At 43.1% G+C, this 11,525-nt stretch overlaps 1 protein-coding gene across 1 annotated transcript; it reads left to right on the forward strand.

The window, feature by feature from the left end:
- The first annotated feature begins 10,182 nt into the window (after window positions 1-10,182).
- On the forward strand, window positions 10,183-11,239 carry LOC141048198 (olfactory receptor 6F1-like). The gene has a single exon (XM_073543652.1). The coding sequence runs from the start codon at window positions 10,183-10,185 to the stop codon at window positions 11,116-11,118; it is 936 nt and encodes a 311-aa protein (XP_073399753.1). The 3' UTR covers window positions 11,119-11,239.
- The last annotated feature ends 286 nt before the right edge of the window (window positions 11,240-11,525 follow it).

The raw sequence follows: 11,525 nt of genomic DNA on the forward strand, positions 1-11,525 counted from the left end.
CTGCACACAAGAAAATCCTCCCCTGTCACTGCACACTAACTGTTTCATCAGGGTCATAATTGGGCTCAGTAGACTGCGAGGGCAATGCAGTGCTCTGGGTAAAAGTCCAGCAGAATCATCTAGCAGTGGCTGTGCATCAGTGCACTCCATGTCATCTTCATCTTGGACTGGGGAATTCAGGATTTCACTTGATAACTCAGGCATGGTATGTGAAAAGAGCTCCATGTAGTAATCTGAAGTGTGGCCTGCCACATCCTTCACTTTTGGTGGGGGTGAAGGACACAAGGAAAGGTGTTGTTCCTGACGAGTGAGTGCTTGCAGTTTTTGAAACTTCAGATGAGGAGGCGATAGAGCTGGAGGCTGCTTCGGCAATGTAAGCCAAAACCTGTTCCTGTTGCTCCGGCTTTAAGGCTATGTGCACACGTAGCGGAACTCTCGCGGAAGTAACCGCGAGAATTCCTGATTCCATTCTGAGGGAAAATCGCATTTTAAATTCCCGCGGAAAAACTAGCGTTTTGCAAGCGTAATTAGCTTGCAGAATGTTAGCGTTTTCCAAGCGATCTGTAGCATCGCTTGGAGAACTGATTGACAAGTTGGTCACACTCGTCAAACATAGTGTTTGACGATTGTGACCAACTTTTTACTACTGATGCTGCCTATGCAGCATCAGTAGTAAAAGATAGGATGTAAAAAATAATAAAAAAAATAAAAAATATTGTTATTCTTACCTTCCGGCGTCCCGCACAGATGTCGCGATCCCGCGAGAACGGACGCCATCGTGGTCATTCTCGCAAAGGATTACTGGGACCGGGAGCGTGGAGAGAAGCGGGAAGGCTGCGCGGGACGCCGGAAGGTAAGAATAACAATATTTTTTATTTTAATTCTATTTTTTACAGGGATATGGTACCCAGAGCCTGGAGGACAGTCTCCTCTCCTCTGGACCATGGGTACCATCCGCAAATGTCCTGCTTACTTTTCACACGGTGTGCACAGCCACATGCGGAAAGTAACCAGAACCATGCATTCCTATGGGTGCGGGATTGCTGCGATTCCGCTACATTAATGAGCATGCTGCGTTTTTTACCGCGAAGCGATTCCGCCGCGGAAAAAACCGCAGCATTAGCACAGCATTGCGGAATCCCATAGGAATGCATGGGATGCTTATTTTTCGCGTTTTCGCAGCAAAATTGCGCTTTTAAAACTGCTGCGGAAACGCGAAAAAAACGCTACTTGTGAACTCAGCCTAAAAGCGGTTACCTACTCCCAGAAAAGGGAACCTTCCAGGCCTTCTTGAGCAAGACGATGATGCAGGCTCAACACCTCCTGCCATAGGTTTTATGCTTTTGGCATAACCAACAGATGCACCACCACAACCATCCTTACCAGCTGCCCCCTGGCCCACATCCGCGGGCTCTTCCACCATACTTCCTCATGTTTGGGAAAATGTACAGCTGTATAAGGTGTAGGGGAAAATTTAAATCTCCGTATTTATTTCCGGAGTCACACACAGACGCTCTCCCAGTATGGATTTGACCGTAATACAAACAGCAGATATACGGCACTGTATCAGAAGCATACAGCTGTATACGGTGTAGGGGAAAATTTAAATCTCCATATTTATTTCCGGAGTCACACACAGACTCTCTCCCAGTATGGATTTGACCGTAATACAAGCAGCAGATATACGGTACTGTATCAGAAGCGTACAGCTGTATATGGTGTAGGGGAAAATTTAAATCTCTGTATTTATTTCCGGAGTCACACACAGATAGTCAGCATGTATTTGTCTGTGCTACCAGCCTGTACATGGTAGTGTGTGAGGAGCGTACAGCTCTATACGGTGTGGGAAAAAATGAACGCTCGGTAACTGTGCAGAAAAAAAGAATAAAAGTAATAGTGCTGTGTAAAAAGCAGTCTGTGTACACACAGCAATGCAGCTATCAGGCAGCCTAATAACCAGCGCTGCTGCACACAAGAAAATCCTCCCCTGTCACTGCACACTAACTGTACAGCACAATTGCTATCAGCACAAGGACAGAATCACTTTTCTTTCCTGCCTAACTCTCTCCCTACTGAGAAACAGCGGCATCAACCTCTCCCTACGTTAAGATCGGCAGAAGTAAAATGGCGGTCGGCAGTCAGGGCTTTTATAGCCACTGTGACGCCACACAAAGCAAGCCAATCACTGCAATGCCCTTCTCTAAGATGGTGATGGCCACTGCCAATGTCATCTCGTTGCCCACAGTGTGCGTCTTTGCTCATTGGCTAAGAAAAGGCGCCTGCAAGCATTATGGGAAACTCGACTTTGGCGCTCGGGTCGACGACCACATGGCCGACTTCATGCTATTGTCAGGTTTCGTTCGGCGATTTTTGATTCTGACCGACCTGTTTCGCTCATCTCTAGTCTCTACTACTCCTCAGGTGATACAGAAAATTATGAATTTCCTTTGCTGTGGGTTCGCTTTCCAACTGTGCCATGTTAATTTGAATCGGGATGTTGTTAACCAGGCCTCTCTAAAGGGCCAGACACACAGCGAGATCGCTATTGAGATAGCTGATTTTGTGACACCACAGCGATCTCGCCAGTGATTGGGTGATGAGACCTCCACTGCGTGTAAAATTAAGGAGAGTCCTATTCTTCTTTGATACTGAAGACAGGTTCTATAGGCTTTTTGTTTAAGCCTATCCTTAGTGTTGGAGGAGATCAGTGCTTGAATCAACATTTCTCCACTTTTGCTTTGTCAATGGGGTGAGATCTCAGGTCTCCAACTGATTAAAACTTCTAAAGGGCCTGTCACACTAAGCGATATCGCTAGCAATATCGCTATAACGTCACTGGTTTTTGTGACGTTATAGCGATATCGCTAGCGATATCACTATGTCTGATACTTACCTCCGACCACTCCCCCGTTGGTTATCGCTGATCACGCGAGACCATCCTGGAAGCTTCCTGCTGGGCTTCCTGCTGTGACGACGAGCGACGTGTGGACGCGGGCGGGAGGACGTCAGGATCGCCTCATCTGACAGGTAAGCAGCGACCCCCGACCCCTGCGATGTCGCTGGTGAGATCTGCCTGTGTGGCAGCTCACTAGCGACCACTTAGCGATGTACCAGCGATCCTGACCGCGTCATATCGCTGGTCGGGATCGCTGGTGCATCGCTAAGTGTGACACTACCTTAACTTGTTCGTGCAGATTTTCTCAAGAAATTCAAGTCACAGAGACATTATTCTCTACAAATTGAGTGTCCCTTGTTAGGCTCTAGGGTATCTCCAGACCCCAAAACATATTAAACATAAGACGCAAAAGAATAAAGAAAAATACATACTCACCTCATTGCTCACCTCTCTGGTCCTTCCGCTCCTCACCGTTGTCACCTATCAGCCTTCGCTGCATCTTCTGATCAGTGCTGAAATTCCCTGGCCTCTCATGCTAGAGCAGGACTTCCGGCTCTGATAAGATTTGGGAGGGTTTTGCTCAAACGCACGTGAAGTCACGATGTTCTGATGTCAGGATTCGAGCTGTGACATTATGCGCAGTGCAGAGCACAAGTGATGGTAATCAGAAGATGTGGGGAGGACTGGATGGGTGATGAGGAGTGGAGGAGCCAGAGAGGTGAGTGGTGATGTGAGTTTATGAATTTTTTTTGTTTTGTAATCTTTTCATGGCCCTTTACAGAGAAATGGGGAATTACAGTATAAACATTTTTCGCATTTTAACTAGTTTGGATTTTTGTAAGATTCGAGTATAATTGAATTCCACACAAATTTATTGACTCATCTCTATGACATATCAAAAGTTTTTTAGATGACAGTTAAATTCAATTAAACCATTAATTCATTCTTTATATAAGACTTCCAAACAATAATGGTTTCCAATATTATGAAAGTACTTTGTTTCTATTTATACTGCTTTTTAGAAAAATATATTTAGATGATCTTAAAAACTGTACTTGTTAAATAAGATAATGCAAACTCTACTTCTTTTGTTAATTCCCAAATGCTTTTCACTCATACAAGCACATAGGGATTAATTATCTTTAAGTGAATCTCAAGAACTATCAAAGGATCAAAGAAACAAGTAATTAAAGCTAAAGCAAGGTGTTATTTTTTAAATAAAAGAAGACAAGAATTTAGGATCCAAGTGTATTACGGTGGGCTGCCAGAAAGTTAAATTACATTGTAGGTTATTGACAAAAGACAATATAATAGTATTCCTGGGAAGTGTTTATATTTTTGTTTTTTTTCCCTTTCTTTTTTTAATTATAACAGTCGACAGATTTTGTAAATTTCTTCTCAGTAATCAAAACTCTATATGTTCACACTATATTACAACAAATATTCTGCCCCAGTTCCCTTTTGTGCTCTTTTACTCCTTTCAGCTTCAAACTTTTACCTGTTTTCTTAGTATTTGTGATTTTTACTTCAATTTTTCGTATTTAACATTAATTTTGCTTTTTCTTTTTCCAAAATTTGTCAGGTCCAAAAGAGATATGCTTTACATAACATGCTCCTTTGTATTTTTCATTAGTCCGAATAGAATAATTATCAGAAAGTCATGTATGCTGACCTGGTGATGACGACTTTAATCCATTTCTGAAATATGGAAATATTTAGTTATGTAACACCGGTGGGTTTGTACCTTATTTCTTTGGCGTTACTCTGCATATCTCTGCTTTAATCCTTTGCTCCTCTCCCCCTAACTAGCAGGGATACTGTTGTCTATTACCTGTATGGATGCTGCTCAGTTCCCTGCTCTGCTGCGTAGCTGTACATGTGTTGTGATGTCTTTGCTCTGCTGCATGACCATCCACATGTGCGGTCCCTGGCTGCCGCTGTGGAGGCTGTCCGCGGGTTGTGAGGTACTCTGCTGCTGGTGCATGACTTTCCATGTGTGTTGAGGCTTGCAGCCACTGCCAGGTGCCCTAAGCCTCAGTTCCTGTGCTGACTGTGCTGTAATGGTTTCTGTTTGTGCTTAGGGTGCGCATGGCCACACCTTCCCTGCTTTTATTAGGGTTAGTGTGTGCACTTGAGTTGCTTTTCCCAGCCTATTGCTGAGGGGCAGCTCCTATATAAAGTTATTCTTTCCTGTTGGGCGTTGCCAGAGCTTCGCATTAAGTTTCTGAGTCATGCCATGTGTGTTTGGTGTTCAGCTACTGATCTGCCTGCCTTCAGTTGTAGGAAAGCTGATGCCTGTTTTTCCACCTGCTCTGGGAGTTGAGAACCCAGATCCATTTCTGTTCATGTCCTTTTTACCACCTGCTCTGGGGGCTGAGTACCCAGATCCGCCTTTCCTGGAGACTGCATATCCAGGCCTGTTTCTGTTGTGTGTTGTTTCCCGCCTCCCTGAGGACTGCATTCTCAGGCCTGAACTCTTGATCCTGTATCCGTTCCTGTACCTGACCCTATCTGAACTGTGTCCTCTGTGTTATGTTCCCAAAGTCCCTCTGTGCCTGGAACCCTGTTCCCAGTGACTGTGAACTAACCTGGGTTCGTCTTTTAAAGATGGAGTCCGGTGTTTTTGCTGATCGTTTACTATGCTGTGCTCAGCCCGCTATGCGGTACTAACTCCGTCCGGCCTCGGTCCAACCTGGCGGTGCATGCACCATTCCGCTTGAGTTCCTTCCTAGGTGCGATGCCCGGAGCCTGACGACCTTAGTTTGGAACCTGACGACCGCTGCCTGGTGCCCTGAGATCGTGTCTGACGTCCAGAGTCTGGTGACTGCTGTCTGGTACCCGGAGCTCGACCACCCTGCCTGAGTCCTGATGTTCCAATGTCCAGCCTGTGTCCTGATGTCCTGATGTCCAGCCTGTGTCCTGATGTCCTGATGTCCAGCCTGTGTCCAGGTGTCCTGATGTCCTGCCTGTGTCTTGATGTGCTGATGTCCAGCCTTTGTCCTGATGTTCTGCTGTCCAGTCTGTGTCCAGATGTCCCCATGCTCTGCCAGAGTACCGATGTTCCGCCTGAGTCCCGATGTTCTGCCTGCTGAGTCCAGATGTTCTGCCTGAGTCCCAATGTCCTGCCTGTGTCCTGATGTTTTGCCGATTCCCCGGGGTCCACCCTGTGATGATGTTTGTCCTGGGTCGGTGTCTGATGTTCTCCTGTTGAGTCTGAGCTACGCCTGAGGCCTGAGAGAGAAGCCATTCTAGCATGCCCGTGCCAGATGACCCTGGACTGCATCAACCCGTGTTGACCCCTGCCATCGTCTGACATCTGTCCTAGGTCGGTGTCTGATGTTCTCCTGCAAAGCCTGTGCTACGCCTGAGGCCTGAGAGACAGGCCATCTTAGTATGCCTGTGCCAGATAACCCTGGACCGCATCACCCCGTGATTTCCTCCTGCCTTCGTCTGTTATCCTGAGACGTATACCCTTCCTTGATGTGCAGAATCAGGAGCCTGCCATCGTTATGTTCCGTTAATGTACTGTGATTTCCTTTATGTAAACTTTATGTTTCTTCATACCTGAAGTTGTGCGGTGTTGTCTAGTTCTGCTTGTCACCATCTTGATCACACGCTCAGCTGCCACAGACCCTGCTCGCTGCCCTTTCCTAGTCTGGGTAGGTCCAGGTTACCCAATGTGGTCCAATGGGTCCACATTCCAACCCCACCTGGGACGCTCACCCCACATTGTAGTAGTCTGGTGACAAGGAGGCGTCGGCTGGGCCGCGTCCATGGTCGCAGCCATAACAAGTTATATCCTTAGTCATTCTGCAAATCCTGTAATCAGATGTCTACAGATCTCTTTGTGCTGACCAAAAAGCTGTCCTGATCTTCTATCTGCTTATTACCATTGTCCTCCAGGTTGAATAACTTGGGAGAGGGGTGTTAACCAAAGCATCACCACTCAGTCGCTACAATAAAGGATCTCGTTCACACATTATCCTGGGTATGATTAGAAACAGTAAAGACAATCTGAGAAAAGTAACACATCAATAGACTAGTTCTGGCTCATTAGCAAATAACTAACAGAGCAAAAAAAGTGTTTATTTTTTACAGTATAGAAGCATTTGTGTCTGACATCAATCTCTGTGTTGTAATTCAGGGATCAGCCAACTCTACAGTGACAGTTTGACCAATTTTTGTTAACTAACATGATACCTTTAAATGATTTACACAAAGTTTAGAAGCTATCTCTTATTAATATGATAGCATCCGGATTCCTGAGACCCCCATCAATTCTAAGAGCAAGGCCTGGTATACAAGATCATTTTTAACATTTGCTTCTGAAGATGATGCGTTCACAAGGTCAACAAAACCTAGAATCTGAGGTGTATCTGTAGGATTGTTTGCTAGAATCTCAAGTGTATTTGTATTAAAGGAAGTCGTCCACTACTCTGACAACCCCTTCTTAATTACCATATTTCCCCACATAAGAAAAACAGTCTGCACTTCCCTCCAGTGCCGTTGCCATTCGAGCAACATCAGCGCTGGGTCTCCAAGGGTTTGCATGATGTCATATCACATGAGCCCTGCAGTCAATCAGCGGCCGCTAATGGGCTTCTTCACTCTTACTCCCTTCGGACTTATCAAACATCCGGAGGTAGTCAGAGAGGAACAGCAGCTCTTACTTCATCTGGATGTCAGTTTCACCCAATGGAAGTGATAGTGAAGCGGCCCATTAGTTGTCACTGGTTGGCTCCAGGGCTCATGTGACATAACATTACGTAAATGGAGACCTTAGTTGCCACCGGAAGTGAGTACAAGCTGTTTTTATGTTATGTTGGGAATTATAGTAATTGAGATGGGGTTGTCCAAGTAGTGCACAACACCTTTAATGTATGATGAATAAAAGAACTACATGATTCAAAGATATCTTTCAAAGTATATACATAGATACATGGTCATGGACTGGAAGACCAGAGATAAATTGTACTAAAGCAATGTTTTCCAAATGTTTTCATAATTCAAAACTCCTTACAGGGTGATGATTGACTGTTGAAGACGTGATGTCAAAATTATACTCATAACTAGTGATAAGCGAGTATACTCATTACTCGGGTTACCCCTAGCATGCTCGGGTGTCCTCCGAGTATTTTGGCATGCTCGGAGATTTAGTTTGTGTCGAAGTAGCTGCTTGATTATGGCTGCTAGCCAGCATGAATATATGAGAGGAATGCCTGTTCATTAGGGAATCCCCACGTATTCAGACTGTCCAGCAGCCATAAATCATGCAGCTGCGTCGACACAAACTAAATGTCCAAACACGCCCAAATACTCGGAGGGCACCTGAGGTTGCTCGGGAAAACCTGAGCAACGAGTATGCTCGCTCATCACTACTCATAACAATTGATCCTAATTTCGTCAGTGATGACACCAAGTTTGCATCAGGCAGTTTCATGGTATTATGAAAACAGTATCACCAAAAGATCCCTCTGGAATTTCTATATATTACCATTTTTAATTTTGATTTTTATCTCCATAGAAGTTGCTTGTTTTTTTTTTTATATTTTAGTGCACCAGAAATTTTAAATGCATTTACATGTCCCTGCTGTTATAATGATGGGTGAATAGTTGCTGTCCAAAGGAAAAATACATTTTCCTAAGTAATTTCGGGAGCCACTGGTTTAAAGGTTTATTTCAAAATGCGTGACAATAATTTCATCTTTGGATCAGTTGACTAACAATTCCAAGATATTTCTATTTGCAGACTATGCTACTATACCACTATACAATAAATTTGCTCCTCTTTCAGTGACAACTCTTTTTTGCTTGTCTCTTGTGCTCCTGCTTCAGATCATCAAGTACGATTATCCGACAATAATCTTATCTCCATAGCTGCAATATCTTTGTGAAATCTGCTCCACCGTTTGGTGGAAAAAAGTATAGATGCAAATTTACAAAATGAATCTTTAAGGGCACGTTACAGCTAAGATTTTAATATGTCTTGAGGAGATTGTGGGTCAACAAGCGCTGGATCCAAAACATTTTTACTCCCTGGATTGAATGTCGGAGAGGCCAGTCTCTTTTATTGTAATGATATTCTCTTACATGATTATCCCACTCACACAGAAAGAAGCAGCACTTTGTGTATCCACCCTGGACCCCAAGTAAGAGGGCAACTACCTCTAAGTGACCACAAAGGGGCCACAAATGTTGGCCATAGTTCAGGCATCTCAACAGCTGTTTCATGTTGTCATAGGTTTCTTTCATGAGGCATGCCTAACCAACTGGAATTCAAGGTAGCACATTGCCATTATGCAGAAAGACGGCTTTTACGTTTGTTTTGGATGAATCAATGAAGAGCCTCATTCCTCTGGATTATGACTTATCTTTGGAGCTTCCATTAAGATGTTAATGTTGTTGCATGCCACAAGATTGCGTTCCATGAAATAGTATTGGCCAAGATCTTTATCAAGATTTTGGAACAAAGAAATCCAAACATCACCCGATAGGAGATTCCACTGCTGTAGACTGGGACATAGGAGCTCAGCCTTAGTCTTGGGCAGATCCAAATGTCTATCAAGATCGTTCAGTTCACTTTCTATTATATGGTGTGGTTCAGTTGAAGTTCCTGACAGAAAGTTTGGGACATGAGAGGAAGATGCTTCATGACACTAAGCACTGTCTTCTTTCTCATTTGACTTAACTGAAAATGTTTCAGGTACTTTTTTTGCTGCAGCCAAAATACAGGTTGTAGGCTTTCCTTATCATGATAGTCAAATTTTGCCTTTGTGATGCAAAAGTGACTTCTCCGCACATATAGCAAAAACTATCTGCTTTGTTAATGCAAGAATGAAGCATATCTGAAAAAAACATATAGAAACATGAAATATGCTAAGAAACTAAGCTAAGAAATCCTAAAACTGTATACCTGACACAGAGAGGATTTATAAATAAAGTAGGTGATGCAACTGTAATTAGGATTACCGTAAGTCTAATTAGGATTGCGGGGCTGAGTTGGCGTATTTTGATTGGGCACCTTAAGATAGAATACCGAGGGCTCAATAGACCAAATAGATCATGCAATAGACTAGCTACTAACAAAGCAATAATGATGATGAAATAATAAAGATGTTTCTATAAGCCTGCATGAAAGGTGTAATATGTAATTACAACCTCCTCTGGATTTTGAAAATTAGAGCCAATTAGCAAATGTAAGCATCATATTCATTTCAGTACCACAAAATTAGGTAAGTTTAGCTGTTTTCATCTCTGATTCAGCTTGGCTTTAGAACAGTGTTATCATGTACAAATTCCAATACAACAAAACTACAATTACAGAATTTCTTCTGTCAGGCTTTTCCAACTTCAATGCAATGGGACGCTACTTCTTCCCTGTTATATTGACTATTTATATTGTTACCATTACTACCAATATTTTCATCATTGTCATAGTAAGTATTGATCAACGTCTTCATAAACCCATGTACTTCTTTATTGCCAGCCTCTCTTTCTTAGAGATCTGGTACCCTTCCGTCACTGTTCCCAGACTATTGTGGGCTCTAATGAGAAGGAAACAATCCATATCTCCAGCTGGTTGCATAATCCAGTTTTATTTCCATTTTTCTTTCGGTGTAGTAGAAAACTTTCTGCTGGCCATCATGGCTGTTGATCGATACATAGCCATCTGTAGGCCTTTAAGGTATACAGTTATCATGAGCCCTGACATGTGCATCAAACTTCTGTTGGGATGTTGGTTCTTGGGCTTCATTATAGTATTTGTTCCATGTTTACAGGTCTCAAACCTTTCATTTTGTTCTAAAAATAAAATTGACCATTATTACTGTGATTTTGCTCCTTTGATCAGGTTGTCCTGCTCTGATACAGCAAGTGCTGAAATGTTATTTTTTGCCTTTGCTTGTTTTATCATTTTTGGTAGTTTTCTGATCATTTCCATGTCCTATATTTGCATTATTCAGACAACGATGACATTTCCAACTTCTTTTGGCAGAAGTAAGGCATTCTCTACCTGTGCCTCACACTTAGTAGTGGTTATTCTTTTTTATGGTACAACTATGTTCATGTTTATCCGACCCACCGCTGGTGGCCTACTGCACCTGAATAAAATCATATCTATCATCCCATCCATAATAACTCCTCTTCTCAATCCTATTATCTACACTCTAAGGAATCAAGAGGTGAAAGAAGCCGTGAAGAAAATTGTCCAAAAGATGTCATAATGGGATGATCCGTATTGGAAAACCCTTTACGTGTATGGCCTTTTAAAGGACAAATAGAAATCTGTAAACTCATACTGGACTTGTGGTTTAATAAAAAGAGAAAGTTTTCATGGATTTACTAAAAGAACAAATATTGTTTTGTGTTCCACCAGATGTCGTATCATGGTAGGTCCAAGAGCACTGGCTTCTTGGACTAATTACCCAAGACGAATAGTCCCCGGATGGCTTCTAAAACTATGTTTGAGAATAGTAGAGCCAATGTCTAATTCATGCTGCCCCTTGTATGGACACCATTAACCTACTGTCAGGTTCCTTTTGAGATACAATTTTTTAAATAACCGGGGAGGACGCAAACAGAAGATGGTCACAGTATATGGGTCCTTTGCAATACAAAATGCCCCCCTTTT

This window comes from Dendrobates tinctorius, unplaced genomic scaffold (genome assembly GCF_039654945.1).
Source record: "Dendrobates tinctorius isolate UK_male_01 unplaced genomic scaffold, ASM3965494v1 ptg000133l, whole genome shotgun sequence".
Classification (NCBI taxonomy): domain Eukaryota; kingdom Metazoa; phylum Chordata; class Amphibia; order Anura; family Dendrobatidae; genus Dendrobates; species Dendrobates tinctorius.

Coding starts and splice junctions, on each gene's coding strand:
- LOC141048198 (XM_073543652.1), top strand. CDS start 10,183: ATGTACAAATTCCAATACAACAAAACTACAATTACAGAATTTCTTCTG.